At 39.6% G+C, this 27,730-nt stretch overlaps 1 protein-coding gene across 4 annotated transcripts; it reads right to left on the bottom strand.

Annotated features, from left to right (window-relative positions):
- Nucleotides 1-791: 791 nt before the first annotated feature.
- On the bottom strand, nucleotides 792-27,730 carry sec31a (SEC31 homolog A, COPII coat complex component). 4 transcript variants are annotated; one of them, XM_088071418.1, is made up of 28 exons: nucleotides 27,505-27,730; nucleotides 24,593-24,672; nucleotides 24,038-24,161; nucleotides 23,753-23,951; nucleotides 23,567-23,662; nucleotides 22,834-22,974; nucleotides 22,589-22,731; nucleotides 20,909-21,008; nucleotides 20,050-20,211; nucleotides 18,913-19,065; nucleotides 18,595-18,825; nucleotides 18,431-18,505; nucleotides 18,274-18,315; nucleotides 15,818-16,435; nucleotides 14,132-14,306; nucleotides 13,432-13,610; nucleotides 13,229-13,355; nucleotides 12,539-12,684; nucleotides 11,567-11,740; nucleotides 10,479-10,733; nucleotides 9,442-9,531; nucleotides 8,685-8,784; nucleotides 7,253-7,612; nucleotides 5,901-5,956; nucleotides 4,450-4,731; nucleotides 4,218-4,337; nucleotides 3,836-3,907; nucleotides 792-2,982 (listed from the first exon to the last, which is right to left on the bottom strand). In XM_088071418.1, exons 2-28 carry the CDS (start codon nucleotides 24,669-24,671, stop codon nucleotides 2,803-2,805), a joined length of 4,479 nt encoding a protein of 1,492 aa, XP_087927544.1. In that variant the 5' UTR covers nucleotide 24,672; nucleotides 27,505-27,730; the 3' UTR covers nucleotides 792-2,802. The 4 variants fall into 4 exon arrangements, with proteins under 4 accessions (XP_087927544.1, XP_087927545.1, XP_087927547.1 ...); XM_088071419.1 differs by having other exon boundaries at nucleotides 7,286-7,612; XM_088071421.1 differs by lacking the exon at nucleotides 7,253-7,612.

The raw sequence follows: 27,730 nt of genomic DNA, 5'->3' as shown, positions 1-27,730 counted from the left end.
GTCAGTGTCATTAGTAACATCTGTGCTTCTTACTGTGAGAGCCGGAGTGTTTGCTGTGAAAAAGGTCTGTGTAACCTGAAAAGCCACAGTTTTACATCAAAAAATCTGACCCTCCACTCTGCTGCAGAGATAAACTGCAGGTGTAGGCCAGTGTTTCTCAATTTACGGCCTGTGGACCAAATCTGGCCCCCGATAGGGTGCCGAGTGCCCCCCCTTCATTTTTTAATTCACAACAACAAATAAAAGTATTCAGCTTGGGAATTGTTTTTGTAATTTTAGTATACATAAGGTGCCAGAGTGCATAAGACAACATGAAAATAGAGCTTGTTTATCAAGAAAAGTGCCAGTAGAAGCTCGCCTGCAGACCCTGACAGGATGTCCTAAAATCCTTGAAATGTCCTAAAACACGTGAAACGTCCTAAATTATGAGAAATGTCCTAAAATCCAAGAAATGTCCTAAAATACAAAAAAAGTCCTCAAATACAAGAAATGGACTAAAATACGAGAAATGTCCTAAAATCTGAGAAACACCCTAAGATCCAAGAAATGTCCTAAAATCCTAGAAATGCCCTAAAATCCCCCAAATGTTTTAAAATCCAAGAAATGTCCTTATATACGAGAAACATCCAAAAATCTGAGAAATGTCCTAAAATCCTAGAAACATGTATGTGGCTGCTGCGACTGGCCCCTGGCCTCCTGTCATTTTGCAAAAGTGGCCCCCAGGCAAAGTGAGTTGAGTATCCCTGCTGCAGGCTTTGCAGACAGCAACTAAAATCAAAACAACATCAAACTGTAAATAAATACTATTTATTGAAAATATTGCATGTAGTCAATCTTAAACAAAGACTTGTTTTGCTTTATTAACAACATAAACTGAGGTTGACCGCTCAGACTCAGCCCTCATCAAAGTTGGAATGAAAATCAAGTACAAGTCTCCTTCCAGTTTCCCTCCGAGGTCTGATTAATTAGCCGATAATTACCTCCAATGCCATTAACTGTTAGCGTTTGTTTAAGCATGCATACTTTAAAATTCCATAAAAGCAGTCTCTTTTTTTAAAGTCCATTGCACTCTGCTGAGCCTCATGATTACACTGAAGAAAAAAAAAGAATAAAAAAAAAAAGACATAAACATTAAAACAAATGGGATTGCATTGCTTTGCATTGACGTATCCCACACACTGACAATGTCTTGGTCCAATGTGTTTGTATGTAGTGACACCAGTGGTGAAAGTAAGCCAGAAAAAGCACAAAAAGGGGATTAGAGTAATAACAAACACATACTGGGTACATTAAAAAATGCATCAATTTTGCTTTAAAGGAAGAGTGTGTAAGATTTGGGGGGAATTAGTGGCATCTACTGGCGAGGACTGCAAACTGCAACCAGCTAAAACTTTTCCCGGTAAGAATTCCTTCCGTGGCCAATTCGGCTTCTCCTGATTAGCCGCAAAGTTTTCTTTTTCTCCAAAACATACAGATCAAGTGATTTAGACCAGTAAAAACAATTAATAAAGCAGTTTCGTGTTAAAAATCAGCGTTTTTTTCTTCCTGATTTTGTATAACTTCAGTTCCAGTTTTTACCGGGAGCCAAATCATCTGCAAAACAAATGGACCAAGAGATTTCAACTAGTAAAAAAAAAAAAGAATAAAAGCAGTTTCAAGTTAAAAATGACATTGCACATCTACTATATGAGGGTTTTACTGTAGGTTTTTACCAAAAGCCGAATTATCCAAAGAGGTCACCACATGGTGATCCGTATGTAGATATAACGGCTCAGTCTAAGATAACAAAAAAACAACTAAAGACAACATACTTATTATATCATAATCCATTTATGCCAACATATCCCCCTAAATCCTACACACTGGACCTTTAAACACTAACAAAAGTCTAATTAGATCATTAAAGAAGCAGCAGTTTCTCTTTCATTGCTTGTGAGTGATTACTGGTGTGAAGTCAGTCTAATGCCCTGTTTTTAAATGAATCCATCCTCTCTAACTGCATCATTTGCAGGTTAGAGAGAGTCTTTTGCAAAAATGCATGCAGGCGATGATGCGTCTATGTGTAAAACATAAAGCATGATTTTGCACTTTTAAGAGAAAACTCCGTATTTATGGACTATAAAAGGTATCTGAGCATTATTGTAGTGCACAAATATCGAAAGACTATAAAGATGAACAAGCCAATATTTCTGAAATGATTGCTGTGAGCTGAAAGCATGCCGCTCTGCTGTATCAACAGTCAGCCGAATTCACTGAGATTTAAATATACGACATTTATTTTTGATCGTCTCAACACACAAATAAAAATGCCCTCAAGATTCACAAATTTCCTTTTGCTTTTCCTACTTTGTTGGTCTAAAAATTCCATATTTATTTAGATTTATTTCCAGGTTCAACCTGCTGAAACGCTGCCTTCCTTATGTTTTTGTTGCTAATTTTGAGATTTTACTTTTATTATGATTTAACACGATTACTGCATATTGATTCAATGATCCTATGTTGATCCATATGACTACAACATTGAGTTAAAAACATGTTTGGGTGTAGCGTGTTGGCAGATTATGATTGCACGAGTCTCTAGCCCTTCGTTTGCACGAGGCGCAGAATTTACTTTCACCACTGAGTGCGACTGATGGCTTGTGTTTGTGTCAGAAAAAACATGAATGGCACAAAAGAAGAATTCAGCAGGATTTCTCTGAATTTTTCGTCGTTTGCGCTGCGAGTCCAAATGGAGTTCCCTGTGAAAAGATATCGACCACCGAGCGCTCGCTCCCCGCCGTCCGCCGGTCACGAAGACTCGCTTCAGACCCCGAGTTTGTTGGCTTGTGTCAGCACCACCTTGAGGACGGGCATGAACGCCGACGTCTCGCTGAAGTTGCTGTTACTGACTATGTGGGTGTGGATGTTGAGGCCCTCCGTGTAGGACCGCGACTCTACACTCCTGGCGATGTTGTGAAGTCCTCCGACGATGGCGGGAGAGAGCTGCAGAGAAGAAGAGCGGGAAAGTGTCAGTAGGCGGGTTTCCATCACAGATTTGCACAAAACATAAGTGCTATTTTGAAATGTCGATAAAACACGATTGTGAGATGACTGCGTTCCCACTGAGTGATGAAGTTCTCCTCTGGTGATAACATCCCAGTAACCATGGCGATGGATGTTCAAAACATTAGCAGCTTTATTTCTATTACAGCCACCAAACTAGCCGTCATTACTGACGTAGGCGTGTTATGGAGCCGTGATGGAAAGGCGAGCCTGTGATGCGAGGGAGCGGCCACGTATGAGGGATTTGGATTCAAAACTTTCGGATGATCGGCTCAACTTTTGAAGAGTGATGGGACGTAATAACATCTCTTGTAGCTCCTGCTGCATCACGAGGAAGCAGACTGCAGAGAATTACACGCACTCGCTAATTTTCTCGCATTTCGATTTTTCTCTTTGGTAGAAAATAAATTCTCAGGTGCAGTCTAAATACTTTACAGACAACTTAAACAAAACCTCAAATTATTCTGTTCAACACTTCAGTGTGAAGGTGTGTCATGTTATGCACATTCATTAAGCGGTTAAACAATGGTTTGTTTTTTTGTTTTTCTGTGTAGACGGACAGCACGGGAAAAACAAACCAAAGCTAAGTAACATACGGTCGTAAACTGCCATCTTTTGTCTGCCTGATTCCACGTGAACGCAGAAATAGGAAGAAATGCGTTTGTATTAGTGATTCTCACATGAGGCTAAAAAATGCAGCTGATATCTATCGTTAAATTTAGACTTAAGAATCATTTTTTAGCCAAACATTAAAAAAAAAGTCGCAGTGCAGGAAACGGAGCAGGAGACTCACCGTCTGCTCTCTGAGTTTGTCATAAAGTGCTTCCAGACGTTTGTTGGCGTCGTCGAGCTTCCTCTTCGTTTGCTGTAAAAAGAGAAAACAGAGAACAATATTACACATGTAATGAGTCACTGATGTTTTTAGCAAAAACATCAGAACAAAACTTTTTTAACACATATTAAAGACACATGTTCACTGTCCCATCTTTCCCAAACAGAAAGCACGACTTAAGTAAAGACAGAAATCACAACAACAACCAGAAAAACAAAAACTGAAGCTCCTTCACAGGACCAGTAACATCAAAATGTACCAGTTCATCAAAGCAGGTGCCATTAGCACATTAGTCAGGCATAATGATTCAGATACATTCAGCTCAGACGTCAGACGGACTCACGGGGTCGGTAGCTACAGCCAAACACTTCTGGATGAGCCCCTCGAACGTGGTCTTCAGGACCAGGTGCTCATCGGGGATGGGCTTCTTCATGATCTTCTCAGCCGGGATGGACTGCAGAGGCTGAACATTTTAACCATGGTAAGAAGATTAGAAGTCCAGTGTGCGAATGTGAGTCAAAAATTGAGTCAAACTCTGTAATCTTTAAATCCTGTGACACACGTGACCTGCGTACCTGTATAACGTCTCCAGTGGGAGCTCCTGGTGCGCCCTCCATACTGGTCTTGGGGATCGCAGGGTTCATGGGTGGAGGGGAGAGCTGCTGCTGCTGCTGCTGCTGCTGCTGCTGCTGCTGCTGTTGGTGCATGCCTGAGTAGGGGACTTGGGCACCGTGCGGGCCCTGGACCATGGCCTGAGGGGCCCCAGAAGAGACTGGCTGGGCCTGAGGGTCAGCGCCCAGCGGAGCCATGATGGGAGAAGTGATGGGGGCCGGAGGCATGTAGTTCATCTGAACCGTCTGACCGATGACAAACACATTTTATATTTTTATATATAAATAATTTGGTATTTCCATTGCCATCATATTGAGAAATAAACTTGACATTTAAGGTTGAAATAATATTCCTTAATCATGTAGTTCCAGTACTGCGTTTCTGAATGTTGTGGTGTTATTGAGCCTAACAACGTTGTGTATCTTTTCAAAGACAGTAGTATTTGTTTTTTATACTGCAGTTTTCGCTCCAGTTGTAGCATGCAAAGTTGCTGCAAGACACTTTATTTAAGTTCTTTGAAAGACACAAACGCCATCATCATGACAGCAGAGGTGATGCAGAAACATCAGACGCTGCATCTCTGTGGTCAAATCTGCTGCTGCTAAAGTTGCAGTGCACCCATATTCTGACCTTTACGGTAAATGCATCGAAATGACACAGGATACACGTGGCTATGTCTGCGTTTAGAGAAAATAACGAGGTGACACCACAGACTGGATATAAAGATGGAAAACATGATGGAAAGTGAAGCTTTTTAGTCTGTGTCGCCCCCTGGTGTCTGGCTGCAGTATAGGTCATAAAGCCCGCCCCTCCATGTTAGTGAATAGGCCAAACTAAAAATGCCAAATAAATTTTTCCCAAAGATAGTTTCTGTCACTGCAGGTAGTTCTCATCACCCTGATGTTTGTTCAAGTGTTTGTTTTCATTATAAGTTTGGTTTTAATGAGTTATTAAATTACACAAAAAGGGGATGTTCCACTGTGATTGACAGCTGGCTTAGCCAATCCGTGCGCTCTCATTCAATGGGGCTGCTCACGATCGGACGGGTGTTTTTTGGTGGGAACTCTCCGACTGTCAATGACATCATTATCAGAAAATGGCAGCGGCCATATCTCGGATATTTTAACCTTACCGAAGCATAGCGGGGCAAGTGGGGGCATGTCGTCCATTTTTATATACAGTCTATGGTTGATAGATTACACAGCAAATACGTGTATAAAAAATAAAGAATATTTGGATTACATTCATTTGAAGAATAGAAAATGTTTCCTATGTCCCTTAAAATTTAACAATCCCTACTCAACAATGAGGAAAATTATTTTTATTATTGATTTTGAGTCACTGGAAGGACAACAGGACTACATTAAGACTAAAAATAAACGTACTGCGGTAACACTGAAGTCAGCTCACTCACCTTCTTCTTCGATAATCTGTTCAGAGCCGGCGGGTCGTTCCAGCCGTTCTGAGGCCCTACGGGAAAAAACAAAACAAAATCCAGATCATTCACTCACAGTGCCGGGACACAATCTGTTTTATGTTTCAAAATTAGCTTGAAAATGATTCCATTTGATCACAAACTAACATTTCACAGTAAAGTCTGACATTTTCGTTACACTAAAAAGATCAATATCGCTTTCACATCTGTGCAATAAATGTCAAGCTACAGCTTCACCTTAGCTTAGCATAAAGACTGAAGCAGAGGGGACAAGTTCGCTCTAATCTGTTAACCTAACACACCTACACACTAGACCGATAACCAAAATAAAAGAAGAAAGTGTATTTCCCAAAATGTCGATCTTTAACTTTAAAGCCCAACTTCAAATCTACATGTTGCATTGATTGTGCTGCATCTATGGCTAATAAAACAGTTTTATTTTGATTAAAATGTCTTTTAAAATCATTTAGCAAAAGCAATCTTCATTGTATCATCAAAACCAATTTCTCTCAGATTGTTAAATTCATTGATTTGGTTTAATCAACTCATGCATGGTGACAAATGAGAAAAACATGCAAATTTGTCACAGAAAATTTAATTTTAAAAATTAACAAATGTAATATAACGTAATAACCAAAATGATACCTATAAATGTCAAAACTTTTTTTAAACTATTTTTTAAAAATCATTTATCAATTAATAAATTAAATAATAAAAACTTTATCATTTTGTTATTTTTTAATACATAATCTAAGCTAAATGTTACTCTTTTTTAAAAATATCTATATATTTTCTTATTTGTATTTGTTTTTTATTTTGTATCTACGCTTTTGCAGTACTTGTTTTTTGTTACTATTTTGTTTTTTTGTACTATGTTTATTGTTTGGTACCAAAAAAAGAGACAAAGTCTTTGTATGTAAAAACCTACTTAACAATAAATAGGTTTGGGATTTAAATGCAAACTCATCATCTCATTAATTTACGACAGTTTTTAGTGCATAAATCTATTAATCAGTTTATTGTAAGAAGACACTTTAAAGGCCTATTTCACCTAAAAAAAATGACAATAAAAATAGCTTTTGCAACTACATTTTAAAAATCATTTATGAATTCATAAATTACAATATCTAAATATCTCTATTTCATTTTACAAATAAATTAAATAAAGCGTAAAAATGTAATTATCAAATGGCAAATTTTAAAACATTCTTTAATTTCACAATTTTTAAAGAGACATTTTACTCAACCACTAAAAACGTGTGAGGTACTTAAAAAGAGTCTCTGAACCAGGGTCTGAGTGAGTTTGTGAGGGTGATCGGAGTCATGCAGACCTGTTCTCTGAGAGGCCGGGATCAGCTGTGTACCTGAGACTCCGCTCGGTGGAGGAGGAACAGGCATGTACGACACAGGAGACCCTGGACCGCCATGCTGGAAAGACGCTCCGGAGGACGGAGGCGCGTTAAAGGAGGAAGAGGAGGCGTTTGGATAGAAAGGAGGATGAGAGGGAGGAGAGGAGGACAGGCACTGGCTGATGGGAGGCTGTCCGGGATAGACCGGAGGTGCCGGCTGTGTGTACTGAGAGAGAAAGCCGGGCGGCTCTGCAGGAGGAGGAGCAGCAGCAGAGTACTGAAGAGGCTGATAGAAAGGAGCCCCCCCAGCTCCAGGGGGGTACTGGTGGACCTGGGGGTAGGCTGGGGTTCACACAGGATACAACACATGCATGTTAGAGAAAAAACGAGCTCCGTTGCATGTTTTAATATCATGCAACAGGACAAACTGAGCAGTAAACAGTTACAGTAAAGTGCATGCTAACGTGCTTCATGTTCAGCTTGTCGATTACAAAAGACTCAACGGGCAAAGAGATAAACGTCAGGGCTGCACAATATATCGCACATCGGGATGTCAACTTGCACAATAAATCAAACGCGAAACACTGCCATGTTGCATTTTTAAAATATTAACTCACATGGATCACATCACTTTTCTCGTGCTGCGTTATGATGCCTTTCAGAAATATTTCAACTTTTGGACCATGAGCAAAAAACATAATAAAAAAAGGCAATGAGCAGAGATCTCACATATTGCTAAAATTTAGTCGATTTCGAAAACTATTTAAAAAAAAACACTACTAATTTTCATAAATTTATTCTATATTTATTTAGTCTTTGGGAACAGGCTGAGGAAGAAATGTCCCACAAATAGAAAATAGTGGATTTAAAAAAAATAAAATAAAAAATAAAGCTCGGAAAAAAGGCCAGAAATGTCCACGAGTGCAGACGAAAGTGCGAACGCCAAAAAAGAAGTGGTGCCCGAAAAAAATGGCGTTTCCATGCAGAGGAGACCCTGAAGCACAAACACAGGTCCTGTGTAAAAAACTCTCTCTTTACTTATTCCAAATAATTTCATTTTCACAATATTTAACGCTGTCATATATCTACCTCATATTGTGCAGCCCTAATAAACATGAATAAAGAAATATTCATTCTCATGTTCTGTTAGTGATCAAAAGATCAGATTTCCAGAAAAAAATGCTCATCAGTGTTTTAAAGAAGAGAGAAAAGGGTTAAATGTTGCTAATTTTGCCACCTTTGTCTTCTACATATGACAAAACTGCTTATTCACTTTGGAGTGAAGGTCATCCAAAGTCACTGCATGTTTGGCAACATTTTTAAAGTCAGAAACAGCTTTTCCTGCCACACTAGTGATTTCTTATCTCCGGCAACACAGAGTGAACTCTTTGGGTAGAATATGTGAGACACTTACGCTGGTGCTGCTGGGAAATGTATGCAGGACCGGAGGAGACCGGAGACTGAACAGCTGTGCAGGGAGGCGGCATCCCGTACATGGGGTTTGGAGGCTCCACCTGCAAGAACACAAATAATGAAAGCTGATGTGATCAGCAGCTTTTTATTTAAGTTGACATCTCACTTTGTTAAAAACAATAAAAACATCTTGGATCAACAGCGGTGCTGCAGCGTGGGTGCGTCTCTTTACACATGACTTTACAAACGATCAACGTCAATTAGCAACAACTGATGATTTCCTCTAATGAAGTTTGTCTACCAGAAAAAAAGAGAAGCTGCAGCCTGAATGTTTTCTGCACTGATCTTTGCTAAAAAGAAAGTCAGATGCCTGCAGTGCACAGGAGTGGAAAAATTCAGTTTTATATCTGGATGATGAGGCCGTGCAAAGAGGGCAGAATAGTCCTGTGTCAAATTAACAAGTAAAATTCATGTTATGTCTGCGATTCAGAAGCATTATGTTTGATAACATGCATGTGTGAAGAGCGACGTCTGTGCAGTCAAATCACAAAAATCAGAGTGCAACCGAAGAAATAAATAAACGGAGCGAGTGGAGACGGAGCATGCATCACCAGAGACAAATTATCAGCAGGAAGTGGAAAAAGCACCGCAAACAAACCACAGCAGCCCAACGCAGGAGATCAACAACATCTGTAAACATCAGCAGAGATGTGTGTGTGTGTGTGTGTGTGTGCAGGCCGGGTGGGCGGTCAGTGTACCTGCTGCTCTTGAAGAGGAGGAGGAGGGACATTGGGGAGGGCTGTGGGGGTTTGGTTACTCCAGGAAGTGACAGTGGAGGTCGCCCTCACCTGAAGCACACAGAGACAGACGCCACACACCAATGACGGACACGGGGGGGGCACCAACAACACCACAATGCACAGGAGTCGGACCAGAGCCAGGGTTCAAATTACACAAAATCAACACGAACTTAACATTCGTACACAGATCGTGAGTGTTTTGCTGGCATGGAGCCGCCTCCATAATAAGCACATTATTCATTAATATTTCATGTGTATATTTAGGAAACAGCATGTGATTCAAACCCTGGCTAGAATGGAAATCCAGTCGATGAAAATGACTATGACACAACAGCAATGAACTTAACCCTTTGAGATCTGAGGAAATTGGCATGGTTTATTTCAAAAACAGGAAAAAGGTAAGGAGCAACTTAACCTAATTACCCCCAAAAATGAGCAAAAAAAAAAAAAAAATTGTAAGAACAGAAAAAGAAAATGATGTAAATGAAACACAACAAGCAAACAAAAAGGAAATGACCTGAAAAAAGTCCTTAATAATAATACTAATACTAATACTAATACTAATACTAATAATAATAATAATAATAATAATAATAATGTAAAATAATTTAAACATATAATTATGATAATTATAAATACAGTTTTTGGACATTTTCCCCTAGATTTTTAAAATATAATACTTTTACAAATCTACAAATTTGTTACAATTTGCAGAACATTTCTTGTCAAGTTGCTCCGTTGCTTTTTTTTTTTTAAAGAAAGCAACCAATTTGCTCAGATTTCAAAGGTATTAAATTCTGTGAATGCGTCTGAATTAAGCACAGGAAAAATGATCCAGGTTTCAAAGGGTTAACTTTAATAAGTCAAACCCGTCCTGAGTTGATGTGACTTGCAGATTTTAGTGTTTAGAGGAAGAAGAGGAGACCAGACTGCCCTCAGATCTCTGTGAATCCTGTTAAAAGTTTGAAATAAAACAGGAAAAACGTAAAACGTACCGGCTGGTAATACTGCGGCGGTGCTGGGGCGGAGGCAGCGGGTGTGGGCATGGGGACCGGAGCTGCGGCGGGCTGCTGAGGCACCATGGCGGGCTGCATCGGGGTGAACGGATGGCGAGGCAGAGCGGCGGTGGCGGCGGGCCGAGTCTGAGTCGGTGCAGGCTGAACTCTCTGAGGTTGAACCGGAGCTGCAGGAGCCGCCGCCCGCTGCCCCAGAGCCCGACTGAGACGGTCACGAAGCTGCTGTACGGCAAGCTGTGAGGTGGAAACGAGAAAGATAAACTTATGTTATTTTCTGATTCCTTTTTTTCTAATTATTTCTTTTTTGGACAGCAGTTTATATTACAAAACATACATCATGACAGACACAGTTTAGCAGTCAATGTGGTTTGCTAGAATAAAAGAGTAATTCATCAAATACCTCCACAAATCTGGCCATTAGGGTGTTAAAGTATTTTACCCCCCTTATCCAGAACTCAATGAACACAGTTTCCACATTTTAACATGAAAATAATTTACCATATCAGTCCTCTCCGGTATTGCGGAGGGTTTAGGACATCTCTGGGATTCTTAATTAGTCAGGTCCAACAGGTAACTTTGTGATTTTGATTTCAAAATGTTGTATGAAAGAGAATTATAGGTCACATCCATAGTTTCTGCAGGGTTTGCAAAAGCTCCTTTCACACATGCACTGCAAACATTGTCTAGACATTATGTGGAGGAGCTGCAGGTGAGAATGCAAATCAGTTGGATCAGACATTAAACTGACTTAAAATAATAATAAACTGACATTAAAATAATAAACTGACTTTACTTGAGGACCACCCTGTCAGCTCGCCGCTACAAAATCAGCGTAATGTCTCATTAAGCACATGTGAAAAAGGGGGAATACAAACATATGAGGTTGAATAAGAAGGGTAATTTACATGAAGACAGCAACAAAAATGTGTAAATGTAGAGATTTTTGAGATTCAGGGTCTTCAGTCTGTACGGGCCAAAACCAAAATCATCAGGAAAATTCAAGGAACAGCAGGAGATTCTCCGGTGACGGATTATCTGGTGCAGCCCGGTCCTGCTGTGTTACTGACCTGGTTGGTGTTGTCCGGCAGGTAGGTGATGGCGGTGGACAGATTGCCCTGAGAGGCCAGCAGGTTGGCGTACTGACTCATCTTCTCAGCCAGCAGGATGCCGATAGCAGCGGGCCCGGAGCGCTGGGTCAGCTCCACCGCACGCCGCAGCACCACCACCTTCTCTACCAGGTCCTGAGACACAGAGACACACATCACATCAGTATGACTAAACATTATTATTATCAGTTTTTATTATTATATTATTATCCTCAATTTTATTACTTTTTATTGTTATTATTATCTATTTTATTAATGCATTATTATTATCATCAATTTTAATAATTTTATTATTGTTATTATCTATTTTATTAAATATATAGTATTATTATTATTGTTATTATTATTATTATAATCAATTTTAATTTTTTTTTTTCTTTGGTTTTAATCTGTGATGTCTTTGGAAATATGGAGAGCACTGTACTGTTAAAAAATTAATTTAAAAAAAAAAAAATTTAAAAATTTAAAACCACTCCTGTTTCCATCTATTGCTGTGTTTCCACAATCTTGGCCTCTTGGGAAAAACACAAAATTAACACATCCAACAAACATGAAGCAACATTATAAATCATTTGGAGATGTGTTTCTCACCATCTGATGAATTAAAGCTAAATATTCACTTGTTTTTTTATTCTTTTTTGGTCGCTGCCAACTCATGAGGGAAATCTACAGCGAGGCAGATATTTTTACCCTCTTTCGGCTCACTGTTTAGTCATCCGGTCCACAACTTTATTATTTTGGTTCACTCTTGCTGCTCAAATAATGTTGTTTTTGGTTATAGGAGGCTCTAAAACCCACTGTACACAACCTTCTCCACACAAAACAGGAGTTGGTGGAGACCAAAAATAGAGCCAAAAGAGTGAACATTGGACAGAGATGCTGTCTCCAAGTGTCCAATAAATCACTTTCTGCAGGTTTAAGATAGAGGCACACCTGAAGGGACAGTGGACAGTGTCCGTCTTGTGCTCTGCTCCAGCATGACACAAGTTTCTCCACATTTCCAGCACAGATGTAACACAGACAGGCCTGGGCTTGAAGCTGGGCGTCCTCTGCTGCCTCCAGTCTGTCCCCGAGAAGGTCTAACAAATTAGAAAAGATCGGTAAGAAGAGCACAATGTCACAGATGAGAGACGATAAAGTTTGATAAGACAAGAAACTTCTGTACTTAACCCTTTTAAACATGAGCAAATGGGCTTGATTTCTTTCAAAACATGGGAAAAAGGCATGAAGCAACTTGAGAAAAATAACCCAAAAATTAGAAAAGAATTAGCAAAAAATTGCCTGAAAAAATAGATAAATAAATAAATGATGAAAAATTGCTTTAAAGTATAATAATATTAATAATATTAAAAATAATAATATATGAATACAAATAATTATGAGAATTATGTTTTTGGACCTTTTTCTCTATTTTTTAATTATCTCTAGTAATCACCAACAGCTGATTTTCAGGCCATTTTCTGCAATTTGTTTTGCAATGACCTCTCTTTCCAAGTTGCTTATTGCCCTTTTCCTGTTTTCAAACCAATTTGCTCAAGTCCAAAGGTTAAAATACTTGTGAAAGGCGTCTGAACGCAGCACAAGAAGAGTGATGTCGACCCAGTTTCAGAGGGTTAAACTAACCACAGAGGGACGAGAACTCCTCGGGCTGAGCGTAGGTCATGACAGCAGCCAGCGCCTCCCTCCAGTTCTGCAGGTCGCACGTCTTCAGGATGTCGTGCCAATCTTTCATCACCACGGCGCTGATCAGCTGCAGCACAAAAACCAAAGGTTACATTATCGGTAATAAACTCTCAGTACCTAAAACTCTCAGTAAACATTCTTACCTTGGTTATCTTGCTGTGCGTTTTCGTAAAATACTTCCTCTGGGTTTTCTCCAGCAGCTCGGCCCCTCCGGCGATGGCCAGGATGATGCTGTCTGCCATCCGGTTGTCATGGAGACAGAGCTCCACGGCGCCCTCGAAGTCTCCGGTCAGCAGGGCCTGCGTGATCAACCCGTCCACATCTGGCAGGAAAACAAACAGTCAAACACCAAATGTTTATTTTTAATCTGTTAGTGCTTTCTCTCTGCTGCTGTGCACTATAAAAAATCCTTTAAAATTACAATAAACTACTGACAGCTTTAGTTACTTTACAGTGTCAAAACCACAGAAAAAACCCCCCAAAACAAAAAACTTTGGCTCCAAAAAGCATCAAGATACATTTTTTCACTGTATTTTGAAAAAAAAAAAAAGCAAATTACTTACTTACTTACTATATTAACTTTAAATGTATTACAGTATTCTACAGTAGAGTTTGAGGTACACAGGGTAATATTGGGTCCAAAAAGCATCAAGATTTACACTGTTTTGCTGTATTTTTAAAAAAAGTACATAACTGTTAAATTTGGCTATATTTTTACGGCAGTAATTTTTGCTCAAAAACAGTCACCTCTGTGTTTTATTATATTTTGAAAAAAAGTACAATGCTGCTCTGTATTTTTACAGAAGTTTGTTACAGTGCAGGTTTACGTCATGACTGCTTTACCTTGGCTGATGCTGAGATTGACTCCGTCTGTATTGGCCGGAGTCGGAGCAGGAGCAGGTGCCGGCTCCTCAATGAGCTCCTCAACCAGAGCTGGAACTGGAGCCTCGATGGGCTCCTCCACTGGAGCCAGGACCTCAGGAGGACTGAGCTCCTGCTCCGCTGGTGCTGCCGGCTCCTGAAACACCAGAGAAACATCCCATCACGTCTTAGCTTCACTCTTCTCCTCCCTTCATTTGTTGCAGGACTTATTTGAACATGCGATCTCCCCCCTCTGGCAGAGAGCTGCACTGCACAAAAGAGGTCAATGTGTGCTTACGATGTCAGCAGAGCTTTAAGCAAATTTTTATTTCTGGATCTTCATTAAGAGCGCTGCTGAAATATATCAATACTGTTCTGTTAGTCTTTGCACCACACTGTCAAAGTGCATGCTCTTAAATCGTGAAAGTTTTCATTCACTGGCAGCAGATGCTTCTCATCCATCAATCTGATCAACTGTGAGCAGATCGACAGATCAGTTATCCACTGCAAGAGTCACAAACTGCTGCTGAGGAAAAAAATAACTCATGGAGAGCTCTGTCTGCGCCGGCCCAGAATGACTTTTCCCCATTGACTTACATACAGGAGACGTTTGTAAATAATTTTTTGTGAGCGTCAAAATCCTCGTGAAAGGACTGACAGACGCATGTTCTCATTAACCAAACGTGCTTCAGTGAGCTCGAATTAACCTGATCAACTCAGTCTAAAAGTGAAATGTGAAAGTTACCAAAATCACATCAAAAAAGTAGCTTGTGGACTCAGTATATACACACCAACACAGTCTAGAGAAAAAAGATCCAATCAGCCTTAAATAATTAAAATCAACCGTGTGTTTGTAATGTTGTGCAGGGCCTGAGTTTAAAGCTGGGGATACACTACATGACTTTAAAAATCCTAAAGAAATCTGCAAAGACAGGGAGTATACACCAACCAACTGGCTTCAGCAGATTTTTTACGAGGACTTAAAAATAGTGGATGATACACTTAATGACGGCACCAGCTGAGGAATCACAGACTACACGACTTTTCAATCCAACTGAGGCCAACTGAACGAACCAAACTCTCATGACAACACTTCCGAGAGCAAAAGTAAACCGAAAACTTTCAAGAAGGAGAAGAAGAGAAACAAACATGGAAACAAGATATGCAGCAGCAGTGTTTATATACGCTGAGAAAGAGAAAAGCCCAGAGAAAACACGTTTACGGTGTAGAGGTGTAGTGGTAGACGCGCAGAGTTTAGACTCTACAAACTGCAGAGGGAGCTGGACTTAAGTGACTGAAGTATCTTCTGGTAACGTAATACTGGATCCAAGACTAGGCGACGCTGGCTATTGACAGTACGCATTTCCCGGTTGGGTCGGTGACCAGTGTACACTATGCAACAGCGTCCAGTCGGCTCTGAAAAATCAAACATGTTTGATACGCTCCGAATCATGTTTGGGGGAGTCTGTTCTCCTCATGCACTTGCGGATTCGAGTCTGAACCCCTTATGCACTTACAGATTTCTGTTCCAACTTGCCACGCCAACTGGCCGCAACTCGTGCTGACTGTGGACTAGGAGTCGTCACGATTGTGAATCGTAGAGAAAATACAGTCTAAAGTCTCCAGCTGTAAATTGTGCTATGAAGCTGTGCAGTGATGAAGGCGTACCTGCTCATCATCCAAGGGGATCTCCTCCTCCTCTGCTTCTTCCTCTGGAAGAACCTGCTCCACCTTTTCTTCTGGTTCGCTGGCGGGAACTTCCTCTAGATCCTCTGCTGCAGCTGGCGCTTCGGTCTCAAGGTCAGGAGCAGAGTTGAGCTCCAGCGTGGCTGCCGGCTCGAGGTTTGATGAAGCGATCATGTCAAACGCCGCCTCGGGAGTGTCAGCAGGCAGCACGGGGGCTGAAGCAGCGATCATGTCAAACGCCGCCTCGGGAGTGTCAGCAGGCAGCACGGGGGCTGAAGCAGCGATCATGTCAAACGCCGCCTCGGGAGTGTCAGCAGGCAGCACGGGGGCTGAAGCAGCGATCATGTCAAACGCGGCCTCAGGAGTATCAGCAACAGGTGGCGCGGCTGCAGCTATCATGTCAAACGCCGCTTCTGGAGTTTCTGCAGGTGGTAAAACGGCTGCAGCAGAGATCATGTCGAACGCCGCCTCTGGAGTTTCTGCAGGTGGTAAAACTGCTGCAGCAGCGATCATGTCAAACGCTGCCTCTGGGGTGTCAGCAGGCGGCACGAGGCTGAGGTCCGGTAAAGGCTGCAGGCTGACTGGAGCAGGAGCCTCCACCTGAAAAACCAGAGAAGATATGAGCTTTGAAGCACTGGTTGGCATAAAAGCAAGTTTAAAAAACAGTCCAAGAAAACTTCATACTAAAACTGAACTCAAGATCAGTGCAAAGTTTGGATTTTATACTGCAGGAAATGTGTCATTTTTGAATTCAGTTGTGCAAGCAGGTGCACGAATAAACATGCATGTATGCTCTGAAGAGAAAGATTCACCAATGGCATCCACATCCACAGAAAAGTCTAAATTTGTATGCATGTATGTAAACATGCAGCAGATTTAAGAAAGAAAAAAGAAACATGAAGAAGATTAAACTGTTTTTACAGTTTCTATTGTGATTATAAAATCAAAAGTGTCCTAATCTTCCTCCGAGTGATTTGAAAAAAGGGGAAGTTGTATTTTTAGCACTGAGACGAGGCTTCATCGTTAAAAATACTTGCAACACTTTACTGTTGCCAAATGAAAGAGAGACTTCAGCCAAAAACCGTGGCTCTACTTACTGCCGGCAGTCGGTCGGCTCTGTTGTGAACAGCACGCAGGAACAAATGGAGCGTAACAACTACGTCTAAATTAACTCAGTAGAGACTCTTCCCTGTTGTAGATTTAAAATGTTGCAGTCTTTACATTAAAACTTCCTGTTGCACCACTGAAAAGTTAACAGATGCAGGGATGACGTTTTTCTGAAGTTAACTTCATCCTGGTTCCCTCATTAAAAGACTTATGGGATTTATTTGTTTTGATTATTGAAGAAAATAATCTTTGCCGCAAACATATTTTTCTGATTCTTACACATTTTGGTCAGCTGGATAATCTTCACAAATGAACACCACTTATATGATTTTTGAAGCCTAAATGCAGCCGCCAGAAGTGAAAAGCATTATGCAATAAATTTACAACACCATGGTTGCAAACTAAACGTCGCCACCACTGCGAGTCTGTAAAGTCGTGTTAGTTTCAGCTTTAATCAGTCTTTGGATGGAGTTATTTAGAAACACCAGGACGCATCGCTTCGTGTCTCATCCAGCCGCTCACGCTGAGCTCTCATTAATATTATTACCCGGGTCAGATGTAATGTTTTGGGGGCCTGGGGCCACAAGCACATGAGCTTATTTTCAGCCTTTCTCTAACTGGGAATGTTGGCAGGCTGTTGGCAGCTATTGGAGAAGTAGGCCGACTCAACAGTTTTTAATTCCCGAGTAAAATGAGAAACAGTGCAGAAGTTTCACAGAGTCCTGCAGTCCGGAGAGGTTGGCCTATTATCAGCACAATGTGCTTACATTTTCCTAAAGTTTATTTAAGATTGAGCTTTTAATGTTTATATAATGCTGGAAAGTTTAATAAATGAGAATAATTAGTTGAATACCCCTGCTGTACCAAAACTGAGGACCAAAACTTCGTCCTATCCGAACCTGCGGCCAAGTTGTAATAAAATGTCAGAATGAGAACAATATTTTTTAAGGAGGACTTGCTGGGAAATTAAACGAAAAATAATCAAAACTGACATTCAGAACATCTAACCGAAATAATCTTGCCCGTGTTGGGTATTCTGTGTTTTCCAAAGATAACAGCTTATCTAAAAATTCTGTTAACCCTTTCCCCACCGAGGCTGCCAACTCCCATGCATCTGCCGTGCCACAGCATTTCATCATCGCGGATCAAACAGCTTTGAGACAGACAAACAGAGAAACCTGCTACGTTTCACTGTCTATTTTTGCTGTGAACCGTGCGTCAAGCAGAAAAAATGGCAAGACTTTCTAGGCGAGCTAAGACTGCGAATACGAACATTTCCTAAACTCTTGAACTATACCTTTACATATGAAACACTGCTTGAAAAAACTTACCTGTGGAGCTTCAGCAGGCTTTTCCTCCAGTGCTGCTGAAATCTGATGACAACAAAAATGACATATGTATCACAAGATGTACTGAAAGACAAAAGCATAGAACAAAAAAATATAAATACATTTATTTTCACGCAGTAGCCGAGAAAATCCATCTCACCTTCAAGGCCAGCTCCTCCTTGTTGTAGCCCAGAAGTTCCAGGTACTTGCTGCGGACATCGGTCTCAAAATTAGCCTGAAAATACAAAACAGTCGCACAAACAATTTAGAGAATGACTGCATCATTTTACAAGAGAAAAACAAATATCTTTCTGCATTTCACACCTTGAGGAAAGACCAAAGCGTCTTTTCAAACTCATTTTCAGCTCCATCGATCTTTTCCTGGCAGAAATCCACGAAGCTGCCCGCGCTCAGCGTGGCCTGCAGCTGATCGGAGCGCTTCAGGAAGGCCGTTTCTGTGACAACCTGGCTGATGTGTACGACGTGTGAGGTGGGCTGCTGCGGCTGCTGAGGGTTCAGCTTTGTGTTCTCCAAAGATAACAGCTTCCCACCAAACTGCGAGTGAACAGGAGCCAAAACAATGTGAGTGCTGGTAAAAAAAAAAGCAAAATGCATCATGAAGAGTAAAGACGCAGGACTCACAGCGAACGAGGCTCCGACAGGTCTGCGGATCCACTTGGGCGGTTTCTTCAGGGGGTTGACTGTAGCTGGCTGAACAGGAGTTTGCGGCAGCTGCAGCGGCGGCAAAGTTTGTCCCGTCCCAAAAGGATCCATGTTCCCAAACGAGTTGCTAATCTGTAACGGACACCCAAAGTCAAGCTGGACACATGAAGAACAATAAAGATGCCAGAAATCTAATTTAAAGCCAAATTCATGATGTGTCGCTCTGAAAAAAAGTAAATAAAGAAACAGGTTGGTGTAAATTAAACTGTTGTTTTGCTCAACAAACAGCACCAAGTAATCATATCGTGTCTGAAAAGATATCGAAAATAACAAAGACACTTGCAAAATTGTTGTTTTTTTTGCACCTGTCTTTTTTCACGTAGTGTTGTCTTTGCATCGTCCTTCACTTGTTTTGTTTTGTACCTGCATCACCTGACAAATGTTTGAAATCTTATTTCAAACATGTTTTTTCCCCAAGCCCATAAACATACAAACCAGCAAAAGAAGAGCGCATGAAAAGAGGAAAAAAAGAAAAAAGAGAGAAATCTGTCAAATCTGATGTTTGAAAAGAAGTAACTTATCTGATCCCTCTCCCTCTCTATTAATCATTAACTTATAAATCTACACATGCTTCCTTACTTAAAAACATTATCTATGTATCTATCTGACGTCCAGAAAAGCATCTATGTGACGCACAGAAAAGACATCTATACTATGTCCATGGATGTCTTTTCTGGACATTTGCAGGAAACTGCAACTGCTATTACATCTGTGGGAAATTGATTGTGTTTGTGGGATTATTCCATTAAAAGCTGCAGATTTGTATCACATTTCTGGTTTATTACGTTTGTGGGTTATGATGTTTGCGGATGTTACACACTTCCTTGTTGCTAAAAACACACGTGGTCAATACTGTAGCCTGCAATCTGTTTATCAACATATTTTACTTTTCATAATTTACCTAGAAAATAATCGCAGAGTGCCGTCATACAAAAGCTGCGTCTTTGAGCAGGTTTGCATTTGCAGAAATCTCATCAGCATCGAGACTGCCTCTTATTTTCACAACCGCGCCCTGTGTTTACTCTCATGTTTCTGTCTCCAGAGACTTAGTCTCACCTGGTCGGCGTGTCTCTGGCTCTGCGCCTGGTTGGTTCCTCCCATGATGGAGTAGATATCGATGTGTCCGTCGAAGCTCGCGGCCGACAGCACGGCGGGGTTCCTGGGGCACCACAGGATGTCGAAGCACCACTGACTGCTGGTCGGCAACTCGTACAGCACCTGAACATCCCGCAGGATGAATTAGTTTTTGGTGTTTTCTATTTTTAATGTGTTAACCCTTATGATGCCAATTGGCAAAACACCCTGTTTTTGTTGATTTTTTTGTCATAAAATCGATAATGTAAACATAATTTAAAGACAATTTTAAAAAATGTTTTTTTTGGTGTACACTTTTGGTTACATTACCTTAAAGCAACACTTTACCATGAAGGTAAGACACGAAAAATAAGGTGGTAATGTTAAAATCCTAATAAATTTATATACAATACTCTATGGAAAATATGCAAAATTATTAAACTTAATTTGCAGAAATAAACCTAAATACACAATACCAAAAACTGTCATGGTGTGATTCCATTATGGTACGATGTTTCAAGGCAACATTTGAATTTGAATAATTTTCTGTTATAAATTTTCAAATTAAGCACATTTAACAATAAAAAAATAATGTTTTACTCATCTATTGTTGTGAGTCTATTTGTCTATTTTTGTGGAGAGTTTATGGGGCTGAGAAGGGAATCAACTCGGCCTCCAGGAAGTCATTTTACAATATATACAGTTTCCTGAGGGCTTGGCTCTTTTTTTAAAGTATTGCAACATGTAAACAGCAAAAAATTGGTATATTACCTCGAGGCAACACGGTACCATAGAGGGTTAATAATGCACATTTAAATGACATTCATAACAAAGCTTTTACCTCGGCTGTGTTTGGATTCCAGCACAGGATCCTGTTGTCCTTCCCGCAGCTCAGGAGCAGCTCGGGATCGGCCAAGCTCCAGGCGATGGCCAAAATCCCTCTGCACATAAACAACAGCACAGTTACTTAAGAAGCCTTTTGATTTTTAAGTAATAAGGATGGTGATATTCTATATTTCTCTTTCTGTCAGCAAATCCAATGAAAAGAAGAACACAATTAATATATTAATCTGTCTCGTAATTCTTTCTCTTAGTGTCATGACCAGCTGTTCCAGCTATAAATCCTTAAAAACAGGTCACAAATTAACAGCTTTATTCTCAAAAAAGGCGATATAAAGTCCTAAAACAGTTGGATCCTTTTTTTCCTACTAGCTGCCACACATTGTCTGCATGTGCATGTTTTGATCCAATTCTGTTGTCTACAGAATGCAATTTTTTCGTATGCCTCTCAACTTTTTTTAATTTTATTTTCTAATTTTTTTATTTACTTAATACCCCCCTCCCCCTTTAAATTTTATTCATTCCAATTTATTTATTTATTAATCTTTTTCTTTTATTTCTTTATTTATTTTCTGTTTTTATATGATTGAAAGTCCTTCATGCTCATTTGGTTGTGTATTTTGTTTTTGCATGTTCACATAAACCAATAAAAGAAATCAAATTTTTTAAAAAAATCTTGACAAGAAGGGATAAGTCGCAAAACAGATGCAACAGTGCACCATCGTCTGATTTACATTTATCCCAAAATGTGATTTCTTTTTCCCAGGCTCCCTTGATACAGCTGACAGGTGCAGAATCCGTTGTAAAATAACAAATTTTGTGATTTGTGATGTGATTAGCCTCTAAGTCTCACGTTTGTTGGGGACTATTTTCAGCTGCGGATTAATCTACATTTGGTGCTCTACTGAGTATTTGTGTCAGCAGGATGGTGTGTGTGGGATTGAGTCAAAATAAACTACAGTGTGTGTGTGTGTGTGTGTGTGTGTGTGTGTGTGTGTGTGTGTGTGTTCATGTGCAACAGTGTGACTCATTGAGGTGTTTTTGGACAACAATGGAGCAGAAGAAGAAAATATCAGGCTGTAGAAACACAGATATTACTCATTTGTTGACAGTAAGAAAAACATAAAATTTCAACACAGAAAAGCTTTAGACCCTGATCAGACAGAGCGAATTTTGGGGGTTGCTATGTTTTTTTAAAAAAAGTTTCTGTCTTGAAGTAAACACAGATTTGCACTTTAAAATCTGCATTCGAATCCCACTACTTTAATTTTAAATAATAATTTTATCTTTGCACCTCTTGCTATTTTTAGTGGTGAGCTTTATTTATTTTTTAATAATTTAGAAATGAATTCTGCCTTTTATATCTTGTCTCTTTACTCTTTTTAATGTGAATCTGTATCCTTTATTATGTTTTATATATTTTTTGCTCTGTAAAACACTTTGAATTGCCCTGTTGTATGAAATGTGCGACACAAATGAAGCTGCATTACCCATGAATTGCAAAATTTCTCTGTGCTTATGTAAACACCATATCCTAATGAGACTTATATATAATAATATAAGTCTCATTAACTGGTTATTAATGTCCATGTAACCACACCAGCCGCCCCAGGCTGCTAAAACGCACTCTGTCTGATCAGGACTTAAAGCTGTTCTTGCTCCAAATAAAACTCGTGTTTACCGTGTGTGGTTCTCTAAAATCTTGAGAGGAGAGGTAGCGAAACGTAAATCCCACATCTGGATGACCGGCATCCGGTCGTCCTCCGAGGCCAAGACCAGCTGAGTGGCCACTTCGGGATTCCACGCCAGCCCGGAGCAATGCATCTAAAAAAACAAAACGTGCACAGAAAAGTTGAGCAGGCTGCACCGAAAGAAGAAGACGCTGCACGTGTGCGACTTGATCTGAGTGCAGAAGGAAGCACGTACTCTGTTACTGTGGTCGCTAACTTTAATGATGAGGTCATTCTTGCGGAGGTCCCACACTGACGCTTTGCCGCTCGGGCTGGCGGAGGCCAGGATGTGTTGGACCTGTCTGTTCCACGCCACACAGCTGATGTCCTCCACGGGCTTCAAGACAAAAACGCACAACCTCTTTCTGTCATTTTACATCCATTAAAGTCATCCAGACTGTTAAAAAAAATATTATTTACATGTATGAGATGATAGAGATTAAAACAAAAAAACTGCCAATTACATTTTGACAGCAGACTCTTCAAAAGACAACATAACATCATGCAACACTGTTTTTGTCTCTGTCTCAATCAATTAAAACATGACAGCTACTTTTTGCACTATTTCCACCTTAAGTTTTTCTGTATATACAAAATATATTTTTCCATAAATATTTTTCCATTCCATTTTTCCAAATAAATAATGTATATGGATTTTATTTTATTTTTAAAAATTTTTTTATTTGTATTTTTATAATATTTTTATCCTTTTCTGGCACTCATATAACTTTCTTTTGCTTTTTTTTCTTGCTTTCTGACTCTTTTAGCTGCTGTATCGTGTGAATTTCCCCGATATGATTTTAACAATAACAATAACTTAACTTAACTTAACTTAACTAAAAGGACATGGTAAGTACATATAAATCAACCATTGATATTTACAATTTACAGTTGAAAATAAGTATAAACTGTAGAGTGAAAATAGAAACCTGAGATTTCGGTCCTGGCGTCATTGGAGAGCCAAAGTTATTCATGTCCCAGATGTAGATTTCGGACTCGTTGCCACCTGATGCCACCAGGTTCGTCTGCAGCAGAGAAAAAAAAAAATACAAAATGAGTAACTGCGTTTGCACACGACGTTAAATTCATCGACACTTGAGTTAAACGGATCACACCTGGAACGGGTTGACGTCGAGCGCTCTCACAGGCCCCGTGTGTTTGTCGCTCTCAGCAATGATCACGTCGGTCTCTCCAGCCATGATCTTTGCCGGGTCGTACAGGATGACGTTGCCGTTCTCGCCTCCTGCGATAAGGACCCCAGCTGGGTGACCCTGGGAGTCCATGCCGTAGGGACCCCAGACCAGTTTGTGGTATCTGTCGGGAGAACAAAATGTGATGAACGGCTGCACTAAAAGGGGAAAAAAATGTTAAAATGTAGTGTAGTCAGCAGCTTTTGGTACCTGTGAGAGGAGGAGAAGCTGCCACACGACTTCATGTCCAGAGACGGATCGGTCAAGTCCAGCTCGAAAAACTCCAAGGAGGCATTGGTGCTGAAGGAGGCGTCCAGCTGCTGGGCTGATGTTCCTGCAGACAGAGAGACAAAAACATTTGGTGCATTTGGAAAATCACATAATACATGATGTTGCCTCCTCACCAGAGCTCTCAAACTTAAAAAATGCTCTTTAAAGCCGACTACGGAGTAAAAAAGTTATTTCAGAGAACATACTCCTAACTGTACGTCTTCACATGATTAAAAACATGTATGTTGAGAGCAGAAACAGACAATGAGAGACCCGACACCTGCTGAGCTGTTCGTTCTTTTAAAGAAATCCTTTCACTTTGTCAGTGATGAGCTATTTTGTAAAAACACTTGAAATTATACTGTACACAGTGCAGATTTTATTTGTGAAAAAAATGTAATATCTACTAAAGTAATTAACGTTAAGCAAATGACATAACGTCCTGTAAAAAAAAGCGGCGGCGTGTCTGTGCCGGTGTTCGCTGCGTGCTCGTACCTGCTGCAAGGTAGATGGGGTGGTGCTGCGCAGGACTCCAGCTCTGGATGGCTGTGCGGTTGATCTCTTTAAGTTTCATGCTGGAAAAATAAGTGCAAATTTTTAAGGAACATGCAGTAACTTCTTTATTGTCATTGCAAAACTGCAAAACGAAATTAGTCGTCTTTAGTAGTGCGTACAGAAGTTCACAGGCAAACACACACATTAAAAACTGTAAAAATAGGTATTAATCCTAGAGGCCTGCTTTCATATAACTCACACTGGTATCGCTCTCAAGCTTTAAAAAAATATTATTTTTTACTTTCATTTAGTTCATTTTTTAAACCAACATCAGTCTTAATGAAAAATATCAAATATTCATTCATTTTCAGGATTTTTAACTCTTTAAATGCCAGTTTTTAGTCATGATGCCCTATGTTTTTAGATGAAAAAAACACCAAAAACAATTATTTCTAATATACTATATGCAAGGTAGATTTTTTGTTGTTGTTGTCACAGTGTGGGATGTGTCCGTGATTGCAACACCCAGAAATAATACAATGCATGTTTTTATGCTTTGATGGCTGTGGGATTAAAAATGTCAGTTTGAATGGGTTTCAATGGAGCTTTTTTTGCACAGTGTATTTTAGAGTCATTGTAGGAGCTGAGCTGGAAATTCACAGATTAAACAAAAATACACAATCTTGTCAAAATTTATGCCATATGCATGAACGCAGCCAAAAATATTTAAAAAAATGAAGATTAAAAAGTACATAAAAAGTGCCAAACAGTCAATAAGAGTTAAACCAAAATTACAATACACATGTTGCACAGTCATGATAATATTGCACATATGCACTAATACTACAGAGTTTCTCTCCATGTTGCCTCTGCAGGAATCAGCACAGTTAACGGAGCACACACTGGTCTTTACATTGTGTTTAAGTGTTAAAGGAGAGGTTCACATATTTTCAAGTTAGTCTTAAAAGGACACTCCCAGGCTCAAATGTGCATTTATTTGTAAGTCACTGTTATGTAATTATTCCTGCTGTACATGCAGGCTGTGAAAGGACACCTTCCCAATGTGATTTAGATGTATTTATTTAGTGTGACATGTGTGCAGTGTTTCCTCGCTGAGCCACGTTGGCAGGAGCATAAAAGGGAGTTTTACACTAAAAAAGACACTAATTTTTAAATAAATTCCCTGAATTTGTTGATGCGGAACAAAAATTATCTAAACTGAGCTTAAACTAATGCAGTCTAATATAACAGCCCTGCAAAAAAATCCTAAATAAATCTTAAAAAGATCATTTCAAAGAGGAGTTTTATGCTTTTTGGATGATGCTGTTGGTTTAGCTGTTTAATTGCATTGCACTATACAGAAAGGTGTCTCTGTTATTACATCTGTCCTCAGTGATATATGAAATTGGGTGAGCAAAATAATGGAACAACATCCTCTAAAGTGACAGCTGACTCTCTCTAAAATAAACATCTATTAAACTGTGGAGCCCAGGACTTCTTGCAGACCAGTATAATGGTGGAAAAGCAAATTATAATGGGAAACTGGAGGAAGCAGAGGGAGGAAATATGTTTCAGGAACGGTCCACAGAGTTGGTCAAAGTTGCATCATACTCACAAATCTCTTTCAGTTGTGAGGACAGAACCAAAAAATATGTGGAGAAGTTAGGATAATACTACATTTACATTACTAATCTATGCAATGTTGCAGTAAATCACATTGTACGCACATATTACTTGCATAAACTCTCTTAATGTGTCTGAAAACTAATAATTGACAAACTACAAACGTAGTTTAAAACATGAAATTAAAATTTCTCCTTAAATCCTGCTACATCATAATCAGATGCTTGTTAATTAAATTGGATTATGGTCCACATGAATGTAGTAATATATATAAAATTACTTATTTTTGTTTATATGACTTCAAAAAAATTGTATGTACATATACTTCTATGCTTGTTTTTATATATATATATATCTCAATAAAATAACCTCTCTAAAACTAATTATGAACTTTATGAATGGAGGAGGCTTTATTTTCTTTTTATTATTTATGTATATATTTTTTAAATTTTTTTCCCCTATATTATCACAGTTGTTAATATTATTTCATTCTCTCTCCCTCTGTGGGAGTGTTTTGCTTTGATGACCAGCAGTAACAGTGTTCATGTGAGGAAAAAAAAAGGTTAATAAAAACAACAAAAATCTTTCTAAAACAGCTGAAAATGGAACATTATAAACTTTATAAATGGAGGATTTATTGCAGGACTGTTGTTTTAGTCTGCTTCAGTTTTAACCAGGTGTGCCTCATAAATTGTTAATTGACTGTAAGTGAACACAACCTTTAAAGCTAAGAGAGGAGGCAAAATAGCCAGAGGTGCATGTGACAGGTTTATAAACAAGTAACTCAGGTTTAATTCCCACTTTAGTTGAATGCATTTTCACCTTTCAGCCCTGCTGCTGTAATAAACACAGCAGTCCCAGAGTTACACACCAAGGCCTACTGTAAATGACACTAATTATCACTTGTGCATTGCATGTCAGAGCTGTGCTGCAGCAATGACATTATAAAAATCATTATTTACATTTTAATAAAGTAGGGGTGAATTCGGCGTGCTTCATTTAAAGGCTGAAATCAGGAAAACAAAAGCTAGCAGCGAGCTAACAGCTGATGGACAAATTAAAACAGAACTGACAGCAGGAAGGTTCAATATTTTGGATAAATTAAAGTCAAAAAGCACTAAACATGTTTCAGTTTATTGTCATTTTAAGTGCGTGCTCTTTGAGGACACGGTACGGCATGTCCCGCAGCTACAAAAGGGGTATTACGTTATGTAGCCTGCTAGCTGCCTGCAGAAAATAACAGAAGACAGTTACACACACATCTTATTCCTCAAACTAAAGCGGCTTACCTTCCCTTTTCTTCGCTGCTTCTCACATGAACGCAAACATAAAAAAAATTAGCTGACAAACAACAAACAGTCCAGAAACGCTCAGGTTCCCCTTTCGGTTCTGCTTCGGATTAACGGCTGTAAAAACACAAGAAAGACGAGGCTACCGGGTCCCGGCTGCGGACTCAAGACAGATTTCCACGTCCCCACTGGTCTCCATCAACGTGGCACTAGCAACAGCCTTCTC

Source organism: Plectropomus leopardus, chromosome 20 (genome assembly GCF_026936395.1).
Source record: "Plectropomus leopardus strain MGB_pleo_1.0 chromosome 20, ASM2693639v1, whole genome shotgun sequence".
Classification (NCBI taxonomy): domain Eukaryota; kingdom Metazoa; phylum Chordata; class Actinopteri; order Perciformes; family Serranidae; genus Plectropomus; species Plectropomus leopardus.
Note: the sequence above shows the minus strand (reverse complement) of the source record. Positions and strands in the feature narration are given on the sequence as shown.

Coding starts and splice junctions, on each gene's coding strand:
- sec31a (XM_088071418.1), bottom strand. CDS start 24,671: ATGAAACTTAAAGAGATCAACCGCACAGCCATCCAGAGCTGGAGTCCT. Junction 16,436..18,273: donor AGCCTGCTGAAGCTCCACAG/GTAAGTTTTTTC, acceptor CTGGTTTTTCAG/GTGGAGGCTCCTGCTCCAGT. Junction 3,908..4,217: donor TGGCTGTAGCTACCGACCCC/GTGAGTCCGTCT, acceptor CTCTTTTTACAG/CAAACGAAGAGGAAGCTCGA.